The following is a 21,240-nucleotide window of genomic DNA, read 5'->3' as shown; positions in this document are numbered from 1 at the left end:
CAGAAGAAAATATTCCAAGAATTAAATTGTAAATTTCATGTAAATTGAATCACAATTCTATCTGTAAAAAAAGAATCCATTGATCTGAGCTTCAGGGATATTGGTAGCTCTTTCATTTCAATCAAGTTCTCTTCAGAATGGGTGTCGTAATCAGTTTTTTTTTATGAAGGCAATTTTTTATTAAGCCTTTGAAAATTATAAACAATTATCAATAACTAAACAGCTCTATTGAAAGTTGTATAGTGTAAATTGGTTATGGCATCTAATATGAAGATAAGAACATTCATCATAAGTTATAGTTATCCTTGGACACTTATTCGAAGGCATTCTTGAACCATTCATTGATGCAAAATTAGTAGTGATGTAACGAATATTCGGTTACTATTCGGTATTCAGCCGAATACCTGAAAACAGAAGTAAGAAATAACAAAAACTCAGTAAATTAATCATTTTGGTATTTAGATTTAATGTTATTGGGTTAGTGTTGTTTGTTTATATTTATTTATAACTTACAACATGCACAAAATAAAAAAGAAAATAATATTAGTCATACGTATTCACAATTTATAATTACAAAGATCAGCACACACACACACACCTATTTGTTCAAGAATCGTCGCACACATCTGAGGGTCTGATCCTGCCTATCCTTTTTTTTAAGCGCTTGTCTTTGCTCTTCGCTTTCTCTTTCCTCTATCGCTCTAGTCCACGTATGCCTATGCATACATCATAATACACGCTCACGATACTTTCAATTTGTCACTTTTCTGTTGTGGATTTCCCAGTTTTTAATTATGTGACTCAAAGCCTGGTGATAACGGAGAAAAGAGACAGATAGGACGTTGGTATAAGTCACAGTTATGATTTCACAGATTTGAGACAGCTTGGTAGCCCGAGCGGGCCCAGGCTTTCGCCCGTGCATGCTAAGTGACTTTCATTACAAGCATTTAGCTTTCCGTTTCGAAGCCTATTACAACAATTGTTTGGCATTGACAACCGTGAATTTCGCCTGAATAAGCTGCCTTGAATTGTTCGATTGTGTTATCAACTCAATTTCATATTTATTTTCACATTTTCACTTTGCAATCCTTCTCTGTTCTTTTTCTGTTATTTACACATGTAGGTCATTTTATTGTTATCCACATTTGATATCATTTATCACATACAGTACTGCCATGACACTCTTGTCTGTCCACTACAACTGTCAAGAATTAACGCAATTGACGAAGCGTAGTGACAGCGGGCCAATAGAGAGCAGGGTCTTTGCCATAATGCTCTTTGCGCGTCAATTTTTGTACATGCGTTAATCAAGCCGAATAGTTTGGCCGAATATTTGGCTATTCAGCCACGCTCCTGGCTGAATATTTGGTATTCAGCCTGAGGCCGAATATACTATTCATTGCAACACTAAAAATTAGTATTTTAATTATTAGGCTTAGAATTGACTATTTTTTAAGCTTCCAAGACTCTTGAATCAAGTATGAAATAGGAATATTATGAATGGAATGAAGTTTTAATAGAATGTTTTTTGAGTACTTTTAATCTGATATGTATGGTGTCAGAAATATTTTATTTTAATATATCATTGACTACTTGAATTTTATTAGTGTTTTATTAGATTATTATTAGATTGATGCAAATTCAAATAGTGTTATTGATCTGTTTCCTATAAATGAAATCTTGATCCACTTGGTTTTAAGTAGATAATATAATTTGTATGTTTGCAAATATATTATGGAAATGATAAATTCATTCCTAAAATGTATAAGTTAATGCTATAGTAATTATCTTAAATTTTGTTAAATAATTTATTTATTTATTAAAAATAATTTTTGGATTTTAATTATGAATATCAGGATGTTTCAATTTACAAAAAATTTCTTATATAAATCATTACTACTACTTACTTATACAAGAGAATATTTTTTAAAAATTCTCTTGTATAAGTAGTAACCATTTTTGCTTTCTAAAAAATATCTTTTTTTAGAATTTTTGAATTTGAATGCTTGAGAATGTGTAAAGACAAGAAAAGTATTCAATGATCTTATATACTACAACTATAATCTATTTACATGAAATTTTCTGTTTTTTTAAATAGTTTATCATATTAAATCAGAAAAAAAATTATAACTTTATAAATTTATTAATATTTATTAAAAGTTCAATTAGTATAATAAACATTAGTTTCAGTAGTTGAATAAGAAGATATCTTTAATAGTATATTTAAATGAATTTATTTGATTTTATTAGCATATGTAATGCAAAGAATTATTACTATATTATTGCAAAGAAGCAGCATAACCTGCTTCTTTGCAATAATATAGCTTGCCAAATGATAAAACATAGTTTAATTTACCAAACACAAAATCCAAGAGCTCTTAGAAGACATAATAAGAATTTGCTGCCAGTGTTGAATGTGGAATGAGAATGCTTGAATGATGATAAATCTCACTTTGATTGTGAATGAAGCAATAATGAAGGTTACCTGGAAGGAAAGAAGTTTCCATTTAAATTATTTCTTTCATTAGAGAATGATCCAGGAATCCAAATGGTGCAGATAAGTTTGCAAATAACAAAGTATAGGTTATCTGTTTATTGCCAAATACAATATCCCCTATTCAGTTACTCAAAGTCAATTACATAAGAAGATATATGGATGAATTATTGAGGCCTCAGATAGCAATGACAACCTCAGCATTGTTCAATTTTGAAAGGGTTTCATCATAGTGGACAGTCTCTTCCTAATAAAACAAGCGTTGAAGAATATCAAAGACAAATATGTAACTGCCTATTGGAAGAATTTGTAGCCTGAGTCTATGAAAGATATTACTTCAAATAAAATGTGAACTATTTCAGATGTACAGCATACAAAAACCATTGTAAAAGTACAAGAATTGGATCAGAGAATTGGTGGTGTGAGATTTGAGAACTTAATTAATGGGCAAACAACAATATTAACAGATGACAATTTGCTTGTTCAAATTTTGGAGGTGAAGACAAAGTTGATGAGGAACAATTTCAAAAGAAGAAACTGGGTCTGAAAAATGTCATATTGGCAACATATGATATCAAATGCTTTGTAGACTATTTAAGAATATAAAGATAATCTGATTAATGCAATGAAATTTAAGGAAAGAGAAACAATATTTCAACATCATAGGACAGCTATGTCAAAAGAAATAAATCAGAAGTAGTAGCAAAGTCCCATCACTGCTTTTCCAAAAGACGGCAACTTTTAACATTTAATACTCCTAATGCTCCAGAATATGACAAGTCAGTAAATCAAGCTTCTCCAGCTTCTGTCATTTTGAACATGGAGTGAATGATACTCACTGTAGTGAATACCCTGGTTTGCATGCATTTTTCTCAGATAATGTACTCAGTACACCATAACAAAATTTTGATTTGTATATTCAGAAACATCATACTGAAATGTTATTAATTATAGTAAAAACATAAGTAAATCATTTTAAACATAAATTAAAGATTCTCTTTTAATTGTAAATGGTTGCATATGCATCTGGGAAGTCATCTGGGTCTACTTAGAATGAAGCACAAATTCATATGTTATTGTATATGGTATCTATTAACATACAACCCCACATAAAACAAGACCATATTATAATTCAATGAGACAAGAAATACTATAGCTTCTTTGCTATTTCCTCAAGTAAAACTGTTTTTGAGAAAATTGGAATATAATTTAAATATCTTTCACTATCATATTATATTATGTATTTAAGAGATATAAATTTACTAAAATTAGTTACTTGATTAGTTTGCTTATTTAATTTCATTAAAGTTGCTTTACTAGGCAACATGCTCATTACTCTATTACATAGTCTTTCTCTGCTCCAGTCTGTATTGAGCTGCTAAACAGTTAGCAGTCTTATACAAATGCTGACTTTTGCAATAAATTGCCTAAATAACTATTACAAGTACAATTTAAACAACCAATTTGACAAACTAAAAATATTTTAGGAAGAGGTTCTGCTGAACCAGTGAAACTAATCTTACCATTGGAAGTAATGTAGAAAGTATCAGATATTATAAAATGTGATTATAAATAAAGCTTTAACTGTAAGATAAAATTTTGCTTTCTTAATAACAAATTATAAAAAAATTCTCTTATTATGTGTTGTATTTGAAGGATTGTACTTCTGCCAGTTTTACATATATGTAAATAAAAAGTTATATTTCTGCTAACAGTATTTCTCTTAAGAAATGTAACATTCAGCATAGTTTCATTATATAAATGATTTTATATATTAATTGCAAAAAACTAGAGTTTCTGAGTCTGAACTATTGTTTTTTTTTTTTTTTTTTTTTTTGTTTCTAGGACTCTGGAAAAGTCATTGGAATTCCCAGGACACATTTTTAATCATGAAAATTATTTTTTAACAATCATTTCTTATATTTTAATATATTTATGTAATGATTAAATACAGGTTTTTAATTTAAAAAAAAAACTTTATTTTGGATTAATGCAAACAAAATAAAAATTTAAGTGTAAGCAAAAAATATGTGAAAAATTAATTTCTAAACATTTTTGTTTACATTTGATATGTTAAGTAACAATTGTCCGATAAGGAAGATAACTGTATGAACAAAGGGCAAGTATAGGAAATATATCTATTACCTGCAGCTTTTTCATTACTTAGTTTATAATTATATGATGATAGTATTGTATTATATCACATTTAAAAGGAACATGTTTATATATAAAATAATGACTAATAATATTATATGTATATTTATTTATTGCAGTTATTAATTAAGAAGTTTCTTTAGTTTGTAATAAACTTATAACTATTGTCTAAGATACAATACTCATTTTACTGAAATTAGAAAGTAAAGTACCTCATACTTCAAATTTAATTTGTTCCAGGAGGCCATTCGAACTTTGAATTGTTTGAAGTCCAAATCAGTTTTCCCTATTAGAAATAATGGAAAATGAATTAATCTGTTCCCATACCTAAAACAGTATTCATTTCAACAAACTTAAATAGCAAACACATGATCTAAGTAAAATAACACAATTAAATGCCCTAGATAATAAATTAAAACATGAAAACAAATAAAATTCATAAATATAATAAAATGAAAATTGCATTTACCATATCTTAGTGAGGAGTGGTGATGTTCCATTTCTTAAGATCATTATGCAGCTTGCTTGGCTTTCTCACAAATTGCTCTTGGAGACAATATCCAATTGCTTCTCATTTATCTACACTAGGAAGAGTTTTTTTCATTTCCTCAATAACATGTGATCTGGATGTTTTTACACCTTCATCCTGCTTTTGTTGCTTTCTTGTTCTTAAGAATGGTGCACATTGTCAACTTTGGGATCTTAAATATGCTTTGCCAGATCTGTCACATGCGTACCACTTTCATACTTTGCAATAAGTTCCTTTTTCACCTGAATTGGCAATACTACAACCTTCCTCTTAAGATTCATTGCTTCCACACTCTTCTTAACGTCACATTGGATGCCATGATTGATAGATATGGAAAATATACGTAACCAAATACACCAAAAATAAAGCAAAAAAAATGCACTGAAAACACATGAGTGTAATGTAAGAGATGCTTTCACAGTGAGAGTGAGAGATGACTTGGGTGCACAACAGATGACATTTAAGTAATGATTGCATATTTTTCAACATGTGCAGTTCAATTGTAAAAGCATTATTCAAACTTTTTCAAACAAACATTTTTCTTGAATTTGGCATTCAAACTCTGGAATATTCAAAGTTAGAGGCATTAACAAGGTACCACTGTATTATAATAAATATATAAATCTGAAACAGAAAAGTGATCAAATTTATTATCTTGAGTTTTAAGTTGGTTTTCTGATAACTGATACAAGAAAAACTTTTAAATTTCTTGGAATTTTGTGTCAGAAATTGTAAATAAAATTGAAACAAAGCAATTTTCATACTATTGGAAATGCTTGAGAGGTTCTGAAGTTATAGGAAAAAAGTTGATTGTTTATTTTATGTAGTTTTTCTCAATTATACAGTATAATTGTGTATTGGATTAGTACAACTGTTAGAACGTTAAGGTATTGTAGAGGTAATGTATTATAGAGCATTAATGACATCAGTAAAACCAAACTTTAAAATTTATAAGAAATAGTTTTTGAAATTTTTTCATATAACATGATGCATTTGGTATGGAAATTTATGATTATATTGCACTGAATTTTCACACTAACATTTTTATTGATGAAGAAACATTAAATGGAATTCATCTAGAGTAAAATCTGCAGTTTACTTTTTGAAATAATATATTTTTTATTTTATAAATAATAATTAAATAGTAAAATACAGTAGATACATAAATGACAAATAGAATCACTAACATGCAATTATGAACAAATATTTTCATACATTAGATGGTATTTTGCTAAACAAGAAGTAACGACACATTTTTTTAATTGCATATAACTCAAAACTAACACTTCAAATCAAAACAATGGTCCTAAAGTTTTTGACTTGAAATTAAACATCCCAAATTTTTATACACTTTTCTGTTACCTCTGCATATCTGTTACATAATAATTTTATTTTAGAAGATAAAGTAAAAATATGGGAAAAAGCTAAGTGCATTCAGTGGTAAATTTCCCATCAGGCCCATCCAGAGCACAAGTATCTGTAAGGGGCTATAGAAATTCAAAATAATAACAACAATAAAATAATGAAAAAATAATTTTATGTAGAAAGAATTTGTACAGGAAAGTGAAAATTAAAATTGTAAGCAGAGGCAAAATAAGACATATATTGAGCAGTATTAATATATGAATGTATTTTGTAGAATTTTACTAATGATGGATTTTTAATATGAGTGCTCTTTTGCATTTTGGTATTTAAAAATCTGTAAAATACAACTATTGCAGAATTAAAATTATAAAATACAAAAAAAAAAAAAAATATAATCACTCAGTGCAAAAGTGGCACTATTAGTTTAGAGATGCCTGCATATTGCTGACCTAGGGATGCCATATTTCATGTGTCACTGAGTGCATTGGGAATATTCATAAAGCATATTGGTATTTTATATGCATATAAGTTTGAACACTTAAAAATATATGGTACACCAAAAGAAAATATGACACTCTCAAGTTTAATCTCTTACCTTACAATTTGTCAGTGTATGCTCCTTATGTTATGACACACATCTGACAGTCCAATTCTTTCCACACTTTTTCCAACTAATTCTTTGTTACTTCTTCCACAGTAGATGTGATTTGATTCTTTAATGCTTAGAGATCTTAGATGGGTGGTATGTAGATAGTGTCTTGTAAGTACCTCACAAAAATAAATCATTAAAAACAAAAGGGGGTTTGGTGACCTAGGTGGCCAACTGTGTAAAGTCATTGGCTGCAACATGTTTTAACCATTTATCTGAGAGAATCTTGCTCAGAAAATGATATCTCTCCCAGTAAGAATAAAATATTGTATTTGAGAATGTGGAACAGATCTCCATTTTAAACAGCTTTTCATGGCTCCATTTATGTGCTGGTTTAGTAGAATCAATTACTTATGTGAATGGAGAGATTACTGTAAATGTTAGTTCACAGGTTCTTCATTGTTTTGAAATATATTTGAACAAATGAAATTAGGTTATAAAAAGTAATTTGTTTGGTTTTTATGGGATAAGGCAAAGCAACACAAGGATGATCTATTAGGATGAATTGCATTTCAGAGGACTTTTTAGGGAAACTGACATCTCTCTATATGTTAATTGTGTGAAGAAAATCCAGAAAACTCCATGCATTCAATCTATTGTCACACATAAATCTGGGATCAACTTCTGGAGTTTGATGGTTTATCCACTTGGACACTTGTGGATTTAAAATAAATTGAAGAAATAAAACTAAAAAAAGTTCATAAAACTAAATACAGTAGAGCATCGATTATCCGAATCAATTGGGGACTGGGGTTGTTCAGAAGATCGATGTTTTGGATAACCAATTATGTACGAAAAAATATATTAATTTATCCCATCTTGACATTTTTCTTCGTTGCGTGTCGCTTTGCGTTGAATTTTCGTCGATGTTAAGCCTAACGAAGACTATTGTATTGTTAAAAATTATTTTTTTATTTTGTACGAACAAAATAAATATATTGAAAAATATAAAAACAATAAAAAATTATACTTCAGAAGTTAATTTAGTATCAAAAACGTAAAATATTTGAGTAGCCCAAGACATAGCCAAAGATTGCAGCACCACAGCATTGGCGAAAATTTAAATTTGCCGACTGGAATTCTTTCGGATGATTGACTTTCGGATAATCAACACTCTACTGTAATAGTATAATGTTGTAATGTTCAGAAAATTTAACTATATATTTAAGAATGAATATATAGAGATATTGTATCTTTCCTTTTTTGTGATTGATTTTAGTCAAAAGTTTTTGTATTGATTTAAATGAAATGTTAAGTTGTAGAAAGAAACTAATTTTATAAATCTTATTTTATAAAGTTGATATAAAGTTAAAATTAATGCTTTAAAAACATTTTGTGTGTTAATTTAGTAATTAAAAATATTTATTTGAAACCTAGTCTGTTTTTATGATAAATAGAAACCAAAGGATAACAATCAACTATGTAATATAATGAAAAATAAAAATACAGCCTATTTAAGGCAATTGAAAATTTTTAAGACTATTTTATAGTATAACTTCAGTTTATACACATTCTGGAATGTAAAATAGCCAAAAGTTGGATTGTCTGAAAACATTTCTTGCTGACTAAAAAGCTTTAGGTTCTCTTAATTTAGCTATACTTTTTTTCCATTACAATGATTCTAAACCCAGAGAAATCATAATTAAGCCTGGAGCCAAATCTTCAAAATCTAGAGAGATAGCAATGCGGGTAACAAGTTAAAAATAGCAAATCAATTGTATATTACTTGAGTAAAATGAAATAAATTTATTAAGTAGAGCTTTATATATAAGTTGATATCATAAATGTAATATTTAATGTTAATGTTTTTAATTCATAAACTGTTTAATAAAATTGTTAAAATGGAACAGATATAACTATAAGTAAAGGTTTCTTCTTCCAATAGTGAGACTAGTGATCTTTATCATGTCTTCTTAATTATCGGCAATAAACAGAAATCAAGATTAAAACAATTCACTTTATTCACCTATTTAACAATGCATTTCAGATTGGTAAGTATTTTCCAATCACTCTTCAGGTTACAAATTTTGAATTTAAAAAAAATTTTTTTGTAATTTGTGATAAAGATTACTAGGTTTCTTCATCCAATATTGAGACATGATAAAAAAAAATCACTAGTCTTACTACTGAAAGAAGAAATCTTTACTTTGTTCTTTATTATTATGGTTTTCTTACTACCATCCTAAATTGATCTAATTCATTTTTATTTTATTTCAATTTTATTAAATTTTTACATCAATATAAAATTTATTGATGTAAAAATTGTAATTAATGGTTAGTTTTAAATTTTTCAATGTATGTTCTTTTTAATTTGAAATGTTTTATTTCAAATTTCAAAACTTGTTCCTGAAAATGTTATAGTTTATTGAGAATTGTTAGTTATTTACTTTATTTTTAAGAATATTAACACTAATAGATTGAGTGTGTGTGCTACTTCCTTATTATAATGGTATACACCATCACAATTTGTTATTTGAAAAATAATTTTTTCACTGTGTTCACATTACAGAAATAAACAAGTAAAACTGCAAAACTGGGGCAAGACTATGTCTTGGAGACCCACTACTAAGTGGAATCACTTTGATGCTCAAGGCGGGTCTCATTCTCATTCTCCAATCTTCTTTGGTATCACTGCTTTTGGCAGTGATTGTTCAAACTTCACCAGCCACGACCATGAGGTCGTTTATGATGCATTTTTGATGAAATTAACCTATCCAATTTCAAAATTTCTCTCCGTTGCATGTCGGCCTGGGTTGAACTTTTGTTGATGTGTAACAAAAATTTCCTGTTTTCGAAAAAATAATTGTGGCTATTTTATCGTCCAAAATTATTTTTTCATTTTGCACAAACAATATACAGTTTAACCCAATTATAATGTCATTGGATGTAATGACAACCCTAATAGAACATCAAATTTTTATTGGTCCCATGATTTTACTATACTAGATAATTTTAAAAAATCTACTTGTAACAACATAAAACCCTGTTTTAATGTCATATTTGAAGCACTCCCAAAATTTACAAAATTAGATTACAAATTTTATTTAACCAAGGAAATATTACATATTCAATCTCAGGGTCAGAGTCCACTTCCTAGAATGACTGTGGGTGGTACTTTCACCACCTGACTTCAGTTTGCCTGTTTGTAGAGAGAGTCACTATTTTGTATTTTATTTTGACTCAGTTCTCAGTCCCTGAGTACCTACAACTTTGGTTTTTTTTATGTGCACATGATTTGGGCACTTAATACTCTGTGCCAAATTGCAAATACTGACATGTACTGTACTCCTTCACACCTCTAAGCTGGTAACATAGCAGGCAGTATGATTTTATAAACAAGACATAGTCTTGTCAAAAAGTAAACTTATGATATGAATTTATTTCTGTGTTTGTACTTTCAAAAAGTTTTTGGCAACTGTTTTTTACATACATTTTATTTTATAAATTATCATAACCCAACAACAAATTGTTAACAAATTTTATTTTTAAATAACTTACTGCTGTTGATTTATTTGCTTTGTAATAAGTTCAAATTAGATGCTCCCCTTTTAAAAGATTTGTATCTAAAAACTATAGGATTAAGACAGGCCAAAACTTTGTACATGAATTTCAACTCAAAACCTGTTTTATAGTTAAAGTCAAACAAATCTCCATATTATAACCTGATAATTAGGTAGTTTGTTTGCATTTTAACTGTACACAAATAAACTTTGGCATCCAGAAAAAGCTATTTTATTTCTAATAGATTATAACATAGTGTCAGGATTTGTTGAATTTGAAGAAATTTTAAACATTATATTCTAAGAAAGTTATATTTTCTTCTGATAAGAGATTATTGTTATATATTATTTAGTATTTATATTAAGCTGTTTCTAAAATTTTTGTAAACATTGTTGGTAATTAATTTTTGCAATTTACTAATTATTGTATAAAGAATTTATTTTAATATCAAAATTAACAAAAATTTACTGTTTCTAAAGTACTGTTTCCAATATGTAATAGCCTTCTTTATAAAAGATTATAATTTCATCAATTTTTAAATTCTGTTTGCAAAAATTGTAAACTTTAACTCCATTAAAACAATTGATTTGTTAACAATTCAAATTCTAACTGGACATCTTACTACATAAATTTTCACTAACCTCAAAAGTCCAGCAGTTGTCGAAACTAACACCTTTCTAATGTTTTTGACCACTCAAAAGGTCTTCATCAGGAAATTTGAATAACAAAATATTCATTGAATCTTTGGACAGGAAAATTTACTTTTGAATCTAATACATTTTAAAATCTGCTGTCATGTGCACATTACGCTAATGTATTAGATTCAAAAGTAAATTTTCCTGTCCAAAGATTCAATGAACATTGTTATTCAAATTTTCTGATGAAGATTTTGGAGTAGGTTAAAACATTAAAAGGTGTTAGTTTTGCCAACTGCTAGACTAATTTTCAAGGTTAGAATTTATATACAATTAATTACTTTGTTCAAAAAATTTTGTTCCAATTGCTATACAAAATTGAAACTTCACCAATTTGGCATTGTGATGACATAATGTTAGGTATATATACTTATACTTTCATATATTCATTGTATGCATAAAGCATTTGTTTCATTGCTGTGGGGAGAATGTATACTTTGTATATAGAATGCTGAATCTTGTTCTTAGAGCCACTTTTGGACCAGTTGGCTCTTCATCATATTAAACATCTTCTCAGAGATGTATTTCTTCAGATGTTTAAAGAGGTGATAGTCATAGCTCCATATTATCAATTACCACTGTTAAATGGTTAGGCAGTGCTGTGGAAGCACAATAGAATTCCAATTATCTGAGCCCCGATTAACCAAGTTCCACTTTATCCAAGGCAAACATGTAATTGAATACACAATTTTCTTACACTGTATTTCATAAAATAAAATTTAAAACAATAACATGAATTACAAAATGATTTGTTTATCTTGCCTTTTATCATGTAACTACAATAGGGGAGTGTGGGGATGAAAGGGACAAAATTCATATTTTTATTTTTCACTGAAAAAGTTTACTTCTAATCATTTTTATTTTTAGTGCAAAAGATTTATTAGATCTTTACTTAATTCTGACCATATTGTGAATTCATTCTATTATATTGGTAGTTGAACATTTTCATATTTTTAAAGACCTCTCCAGATTTCCCTTTCATTCCCACATTTGGGTTAAAAGGGACACCCTCGGGGATGAAAGGGACTACCTGCATTTTAATGTAAAACTTGGAATTAGTTATCTCAATGTTTCAAATTTCATTATAATTGAAAAGTGATAGGCTAGAGACTAAAATTTTTAAAAATTACAGTTTTAATAATATGAATTTTGTGACATCACAATTATTTTAAACAGTTAAAGATTATCAATATTTTTAAAACAAAGAATATCAAATCTTTTCAAACAAAGAACAATAACTAAAGAATATCACAATCAGTAGGCTATCACATAATTAAACTGTCTGTGTTTGGTCAATAGAATGTTTTTCACAATTTATCCCAGCTGATATGAGGTAAAATTGATGGGAAATGTAATGTTGCTTGTTCTTGCCGTTCCTCGTGCTTGGGATGGATGGGGTAGTTTTAAAACTATATTTTCCATGGTGACATCACTGATATTATCCTCCTCAGGAAATATAAACTTGAAACATCCCAATATTTTTTTCATAAACTTGACTTTCAAGTCTTCATCATTCAGTTTCTTCAAAACTTTTCCCACAAAGTAAACAACAGAAGTTTTTTTTGCAAATCTGACTAAAATGAAATCATTGGGCTGAACATGTTTGAAAGTGTTTTCGATATCAGATCCCTCACTCAATGTTGCATCAGACGTTGAGGAAGAGCTGCTTTGAGATCTTTCATCTTCACTTTCAGTTTCTTCTGGAATATGTTGCAACAGTTGCTTTTTAGATTTTGTCCTCATTGATGATGCTTGCATTAAATACAATGTTAATTCTGTCTATTGTTCTGTAGTAAAAACTTTCCTGTTACCCACATGCGGTGAATACACTACATTGTCTTTTTTATATTTTGAAACGAGTTTAGCCAAATGTAATTTTGCAATTCCGTGGGCATTGGCTGTAGCCCTGATTGATGCTTCTTTTTCGACAACTTCAATTATTGCCCCTTGAATCACTTCTGTCGTCTCACATTCTTTCTGTTTCTTTTTTTTATACTTTCGAGGCAATTTTTTTCTATTAAAAAAATTTAGCATTAGAACATGCCAAAAATGTCAATATGGGGTTGAAAGGGGCATGTCCCATTCATTCCCTATTTTACTGTCCCTTTCAACCCCCAGGCCTCAAACAACCAAAACTACAACTTAATTTTCTGACAGTGAAATATAATTTAAAACTGATTAAATAAACATATTCTAGAGGTTTCAAAGTAATTGTCCTGATTTAAGTACATTATCCAATGACTATGTTTGAGGAGGATAATATCAGTGATGTTACCATGGAAAATATAGTTTTAAAACTACCCCATCCATCCCAAGCAGGAGGAACGGCAAGAGCAAGCAAACATTACATTTCCCATCGATTTCATCTCATATTAGCTGGGATAAATTGCAAAAAACATTCTATTGACCAAAGACAGACAGTTTAATTATGTTATAGCCTACTGATTGTGATATTTTTTAGTTAGCAATTTAGCAGCAAGTTATAGAGGCTGTCCCTTTCATCCCTACCCTCTCCTAATGTTCAGTACATTTTTATTCTTGAAACTATGTATTAACTGATATAATTTTTTATATCATTTATTATAATGATAAAATTCACTAAGGAATAAAAAAGAGGTTTAAAAGTGATATACCATATTAAAAGTTATGAATATAAGAGATTTATCTGAAATGGACTTGGCTATCCATTTTATCTGCATTTTCAGTTATCCAAGGTAGCAATGGTTCACATTACCTCAGATAATTTGAGATCCTACTGTATCATCTTCCCTATGACCTGATTCTCATACCTAGTGATTAATTTGTTTAGATTCCTGAAGAAACACATTCATTGAAAGAGGTTTTCATTACATGATGAAGTTGTTAATTGGTTCAAAAATTTAATTGGTATGATCAAAAAAGTTCCTGGATTATGTGCACAACTTTATTAGTACAAATGACAAAGAAATGATTTTATTAGTTTTTGAAATAGGATTCTCATGTGTCTCAACAATGCATCATTTTTTTCCTGGTTTTAAAAACATGCAAAATCATTGTTTTTGCAGGTTTCTCAAAACTTATAAGAAAATGATCAAACAAAAATCTTTGTATCAAATTTTGTATTAAAGATGATACCTTTCAACATCATTTTTAATTTTGGGAAAAGAAAAAAAATTATTTGGGATTAAAAAGATTAAGGTTACAGTTCAGAATTCTGAGTCTTGTAAAAGTTTTTTTAAAATTAAACTTTTCTTTTTAATTAAATACATTTAAAAACAATTTTCAATAAGATAAAAAATAAAAGAACAAGAACATAGATTAGTCATTATTAAATTTAAAGTAAACTTCTCTCAAGATTAGAGAGAAATAATCTACATAATATTCTATGTTTTAATATTCAACAATATACATGAATATAACTCCATCAGCAGTAATGTATTGAATGCTTCCAAATTAATTGATAGTATTAGTTAGTTATTGTCAGGATATCATGATTGTTTAATAAAGTGTAATCTGATTATCAGAAAATTCATTAATGTAAAGCAAGTTAAACAAAAGTCAGATAGATTAATTAATACAGTATAAAAAATATATTACTTATTTGACAAAAAATGTTTGTGTATATTTCTTGAAACCTTCCTAAATTATATCAATTGAGACTGAATTAAAGGATGTAAGAAAACTTTTTTGACCAACAAATATTATACTAAAATATTTGATTTAAAAATGCATAGAAACCAGTAAAAAATACACAAAATGTAAATTTTAGTATATAAACCACATATCTATGAAAGAAACAAACAAACAATTCAGTAAGGAAAAAATTTTCAATTCTGCATGGGTCTATCTAAAGTCATATCTTATAGATTTATGTTAACACTCTAACCAATTAAGCTGTCAAGACAAATTATTCTATCTTGATAATTTGATTTTACATTCATGATTATTTTTGTTTCTATAATATAATTGTGAAATAATTGACTGGTTAATTTCTGGTGAACAAATTTTAGTGTATGAACCACATCTAATGAAAGAAGCAAAAATCCAGATAAAGAAAATTCTTTGGCTGTAGATTCATATTCACATTAATTTGATGACAATCTAATAGTTAAAGAATAAATTCTTTCCCATATAAGACAAATGTCAAGATCTATTAAGATTTTTTCATTTTTCTTTGAGTAAATAACTGGTTTAGACTCTGGATTTATATTTTTAAATATTTTGTTCAGTAATAAGTTAGCCACTTAGTTATTTGATGAATATAAAAAAATAAAATAATAATTCATAAATCATAGAAAATGTTAAATACAATTTTTTTTTATTTATGAATAAGATTTTTAATATTTTATTAAATATTGTTGTTTATTATACATATTTAACATATTTGAAATGCTATTAAAACTTGAAATTAAATTTATTGTTATGAAATTTATTATTGGAATATATAAAAACAATAGGAATTAATAATTATTGAAATTTGATAATTTTTCAACATTGTTTACATTTAATATTTTTTTAATTGTATAATACCTTATGGTTTTTAGGTAAAATAGCTAAAAAGAAGAAGATGGGTTTTAAAACAAGAAAAGGTTGGAGAAAGTCTCAAGGTGGTAGATTAGCATATAATGTTTCTGAATGGGTAAGTCAATGCTAATACTAATTATAAGACATTAATCTGAAGTAGTTATTACATGATATTAACTTGCAAGGGTGGATCCAAGAGGCTAGAGAGGTTTAAACCATGCTATTGACACAAAAAAAATTAATATTTGTTGGAAACATTTTTGATGGCAGATATGGTTTATCAAATCATCAGTAATACAGTTGTTGTGCATATGTTAATAAAAGGTACTTATAATTATTCAAATATTTTTGAGTTAGTTCTCTTTGGTTTCTTCTGGATCTGCCATTGCTAACTTGCCCTCCTTTTTTTTCTTAAATTAAACAAAACAAAAGGAATGTTGCTATTAATGCTAGAAGCAGGATAGGTTGTTAATTTTTAGAAAATAAGAAGCATATTTCAAATTTTTAAAAAGAAAGACAAAAAGAACCATAAAAAATGTAAATAATCACAGGCCTCAGAACAGGTCATTATTCTCACTATTTTTAAATTGGTCACTTTTCTCAACAATTTCCATAATATATATCACTATTTCTCACTTTTTCTGATGTTATGAGCAATGCCCATATCCTATTTCTGAGATCAAAGAATGTTTTAATGAGAAGAAATAAAACTCATATTTCATCACTGAGCCTTCTACTGCCCCCCTGAAAGCCTCCAGCACCCACGAGGGGGCGTTATCGCCCACTTTGAGAAAGGATGGTCTAGACCCTATGCGAGCATTAGTTCTAAATTATGCCATTGTGGCAAACAGTGCTAATAGCTGGAAGCTTGATTTTTGGTATTTTCTGGTCATAAATTACAAATTATGATTGCTTTATTCATGTAAGGTAGCTGATCTGGTGGAGATAGGGGACTTGAAAACACACTCCTCGGCATCAGTGTAAGGTTGCCATCTTTTAGGTGGGATCAGTTAATCCCACATCAGGATGAACCTAAGGGAAGTTTGCATGTGGGCTGTGGCAGAGGAGGCAAATGATGACAAGTGTTTTCCAAATGAAAGCAGTTTATTTGGTAACATTTATGCTTACATCAAATATTTGACAGTTCCACTTCTCTATAGTCCTTCAGAGAGGCAGAAAACTTCGAACTTGGTTGTAGCCCCGGGGTGGACGAGACGGGATCGCTGGGTGAAGCAGATGATCGGTGAGATGGTGCTGCAGTGTTCTAGGTGATAGCACAACACAACTTAATATTGACGACTTTTGGCTTAATCCAGAGGAAACTGTCCTTCAACGTTGAATTTTCGATTTTTATAGGTTTTCTGCCACTATCCATATTTCCGATTGGCCCCTCATCCCATTCCTCGCTATTTGATTGGCTCTCATTTGGTTACAGATGAAAACCGAGACCAACTCGGGTCATGGGAAAGGTCCGATTCAAGACGTCTATTGACACCTTTTTGTCGACTATGCTCGGAGATTGTTGATAAAACCATAAGACTCGTGTTCATAATTTAGCCCATTGTTTGTGATTTCTGTCATCTTGGAACTTTAATGATCATACACAATTGTTTTTCTATCCTTCAAATCTTTCCCTTTTTCCGAAATTGTTTTCCTAGATTGACTATTTATGAGTATTCGAGTCAGAGTTATACTTGTTTATGAGTGCTTGTGTCAGAGTTTTACCGTTCAGTTTGACATTGACGGATCGTTTAACACATGTTGGAGTCATCCCGGGACTCGTTGATTACATTTTGTGCCACATTGTTTAGATCAAGGATTTTTTTCTCCCTCTCTTATTTAGTCTGTCATTATAATATAAACACAAGAATTCCACGCTTTTACATGATTTCAGACCTTGTCTGGGAATTCACATTAATTACTATTAGTTAATAATGAAAATAAGTTATTGTCCTTTAAACAAAAGAAAACTTTCTGAAACTAAAATATAAAGTCAAATGAAACAAAACCCATAAACATAAAATAACATTTGGACTTGACTTCCTACAAGTAATGTATATCATTATAGCCAACTAATTTTATTTCAGTCACTGTTTAGTCCCTTTTTCCTTGCTTGGAGTTACTATTCTCACTTATTTTGAAGTCATTTTCTGTTCCAAGGCCTGTAATCATAAAAATAATAGATCAAAAGCATAGAAATGGAAGCATTTAAAATGCTTTTTCTTCTCTCACAAGAAAAGTTTAAAAATCAGAATATGTAAATTGAGTAACAGACATAAATTATAATAAGAGATTTATATAATACATATGTGTCACCCTTATAAATGCCACTTCCTCAGTTCTGTCACTGTGTTTGGTTAAGATCCTTACAACTCAATTTTGTCATTTAATACATAACATGATAAAAAAATCACTAGGGTAGAGTAAAAGATATAGTGTACATGCTAAAATATCCACAAGTAAAAAACCCAGAAATACTAAAAATTTAAGTAGATAAGATCTATTAGTGTTTCAGTGATATGAATATTGTTGATGCTACCAACACTGATGTACTTGAATATGTTTCCTGTGACCAAGGCTATCTGACATCATATTCCTTAAATGATGAAGAAATTATTGGCACTATCAGCCTTATCATTAAAATGTTTTTGGATCACTGTATCCACTATATCTATTTTACTTCACTCTTTTATACAGTAATGTGTCAGAAATGATTTTTTAACTTTATTATAAAACTAGCAGACCCTGCCACGCGAAGTTGTGGCTCAAAATGTATCTATTAGAAATGTATAACACTTCCCCCGTGGTGGGGAAATTTTTGAAAAATCCCTTTTTAGTGTATATTCTGTTGACGTACCCTATTAAAATGTAATCAAAAACGCAAAAAACCACATCTAAAATAGTATAATAGAAGCCAAGTTCTTCACGGTAAGCCTTAATCCCGTCCATCTCCCCCCTGTGGGGGGAATTTTGACATGTATGTTATATAAAAACACGTGCGTATTCGAATGCAACATTGTGTCAAAATTTCAAAGGAATCCGTAGGAACAAACGAACATTTACATTTTTATTTATATAGATACAGTAGATAGAAGATGATCTGCTTTAGTTCATCCTCACAGAAAAGCAAACTTAGGTCATCGTACTCGCGGAGTTAGCGCCATCTGTTGGACATAAAAGCCTTAATCCTAGATGCTATCTTTTAATTTATATGAATGTTTAACAGAATAATATACAGCCTATGTCCACCATGAAGTTCTATTCTAAATATTGGTGAAAGAATTTTTGAAATCAGATGAGTAATTTCAGAGATTACCTCCTACATCCAAACTTACAAACTTTACCTCTTTATAATATTAGTATAGATTAATTAAAAATATCTTAGCTATATTTTGTGTAATATATGAACAACATATGTAACTATAGCATAAAACTAAAACAAAATAATACTTTTTTGTTTTAGTTTGTCACCCCTTGATTTTTGTTGCTGAATTCTTATGGTCCCTAACAGGTAACAAAATGAGAGATGAGTGCAATGATGAAGTACTAAAGGTAGTGCTAAAGGAAGTAGTAGCAAAAGGAAAAGTAGAGCTACTTTAGCATAATGACCGATCATTATGAATACTGCTATCACCTAGTCAGGCAAAGTGATGATAATACATTGCAGAGTGATCATCCAACATACACTAGTCAATCAGCACTCTGAGTTGCACTTGCGTATTGCATTTAGTATTGAATTTTAAATTTATGCAACCAACCTTGTGCAAAATTTTAATTTGATTAAAAAACTCCACTTATTTCATTTAGAAATATTTATTTTTTATGAATTATTTCAAAGTATTTTAAAAAGAACATGTAATATTTTAAAACTAAGTACTATTAACTATATTAATTAAATGGTAAAATTTTACCTATGCACCATCATAGCGGCAGTCATGACTGTTTGTACTCTCAACGGATTCCTCCCGGAGGGGAGCCACCGGCAGTAGATTAATTAAAAGTTGAAAGAGGGGGCCTTCTGGTACCACTTGTAGGTATAAGCAAGAAGGTAGGAAAGAATGGAAGGTAGGAGAAGAGTTGCAAAGAGTAGGGGATGAAATTGGGGCAGGAAAAGGTGGGAGCTCATGGCACCTGCATCGCATTTATTTAGAAATAAACAAAGTACAAAATAGATACATTAAACAGTGTAACGGTAAAACAACACAATGTAGAAATTTACAAAATTATTGGCGTGACAATGCTATTCTTATGTAGCAAGGTATATACAAAATACATATATAAACTGACATTAAGAGTTGTACAGAAAAGGGTTGAGGAGAAGAAGAGAGCATAGACCTCAACAAGAGCGTGCGGTGACAATAATACAAATGATGCCATATACCGAGAGGAAAATTCCACAGACAGTAGGGTGAGGAGTTGGTTGAGTTAAGTCCGCTCAAACAGAGCAAAGAATCCTGTACCACTGGTGCACATACTTGAAGACAGGAGAAAACCTGTTGTGGCATAGTTCATTGCAATGTAGATGGTTCGTCATTGTCGGTTGTGTGAGGGTTGCGCTGAGGGCAGAGCGCTGCCATTGATGTGAGAAACTTTTTGAGACTATTGTAGATATCCTTGTTTTCAAGCAGAGTTTCAGGAGAACAAGGCCAGTTGAAGCCTGCATACAGAACACATCCAATGAAATTGTCTCTTTGGTGATCGAAGAGGCTGCAGTCCAAGAGATAATGATTACCGTCTTGTATTGTAGTATCGTCGCAGTGACAGACACCAGATTCCCTTAGGCAGAAATGATTGAGGTATGTGTTGAAGTTGCCATGACCCGTAAGTAACTGGGTCATGACAAAGGAAGGTGTGAAGTGCTTCCACTCTAGACGACGTGAGATACTGGGGATGTAGTTGTGGGTCACCCATCCTGTGTCCCCGCAGTCCCATTCACTTTGCCATTCTTGGAGGGCAAGATGACAGTTCCATTGTTTGATTTTCAAGAATGGGATTCTGTTGTAGGTGGAAGGGAGCGAAGACGTAGCAGCTGGAGCCGCTAGCAGGCCACCGATTGGTTAACGTCACTAGTTACTGTGTGTTCAACAAATACCGTGAATCGATAACTAGTGTGTTAAACAATTGCCGGCTTTTCTCCAAGAGGAGTCTGTCAGGAGCATAGTCGCGACCACCGTCAAATTTGGTACTAAACGCAATATGCATGTGCAACTCAGATGCAAGTGCTGATTGGCTAGTGTATGTCGGATGATAACTCCTCAAAGTATTATCATCACTTTGTACGACTAGGTGATAGCAGTATTCATAATGATCGGTCAATTTGATAAATTATTGAAATTTATTGCAAAGCCCA

General features: G+C 29.9%; 1 protein-coding gene across 1 annotated transcript in view; it reads left to right on the top strand.

The window, feature by feature from the left end:
• The window catches only part of LOC111631756 (polyhomeotic-like protein 2), a 101,735-nt gene that overhangs the window by 68,273 nt on the left and 12,222 nt on the right, over positions 1-21,240 (top strand). Inside the window, exon 9 of the mRNA XM_023376063.1 lies at positions 15,911-16,005. Coding sequence (XP_023231831.1) covers positions 15,911-16,005 — 95 coding nt within the window. The remainder of the gene's footprint in view (positions 1-15,910; positions 16,006-21,240) is intronic.

The sequence above is a fragment of the Centruroides sculpturatus genome, unplaced genomic scaffold (assembly GCF_000671375.1).
Source record: "Centruroides sculpturatus isolate CEXI.00-Female unplaced genomic scaffold, Cexi_2.0 scaffold705, whole genome shotgun sequence".
NCBI classification, from domain to species: Eukaryota; Metazoa; Arthropoda; class Arachnida; order Scorpiones; family Buthidae; genus Centruroides; species Centruroides sculpturatus.
The sequence above is the reverse complement of the archived record's forward strand: the minus strand, read 5'-3'. Positions and strand labels throughout refer to the sequence as shown.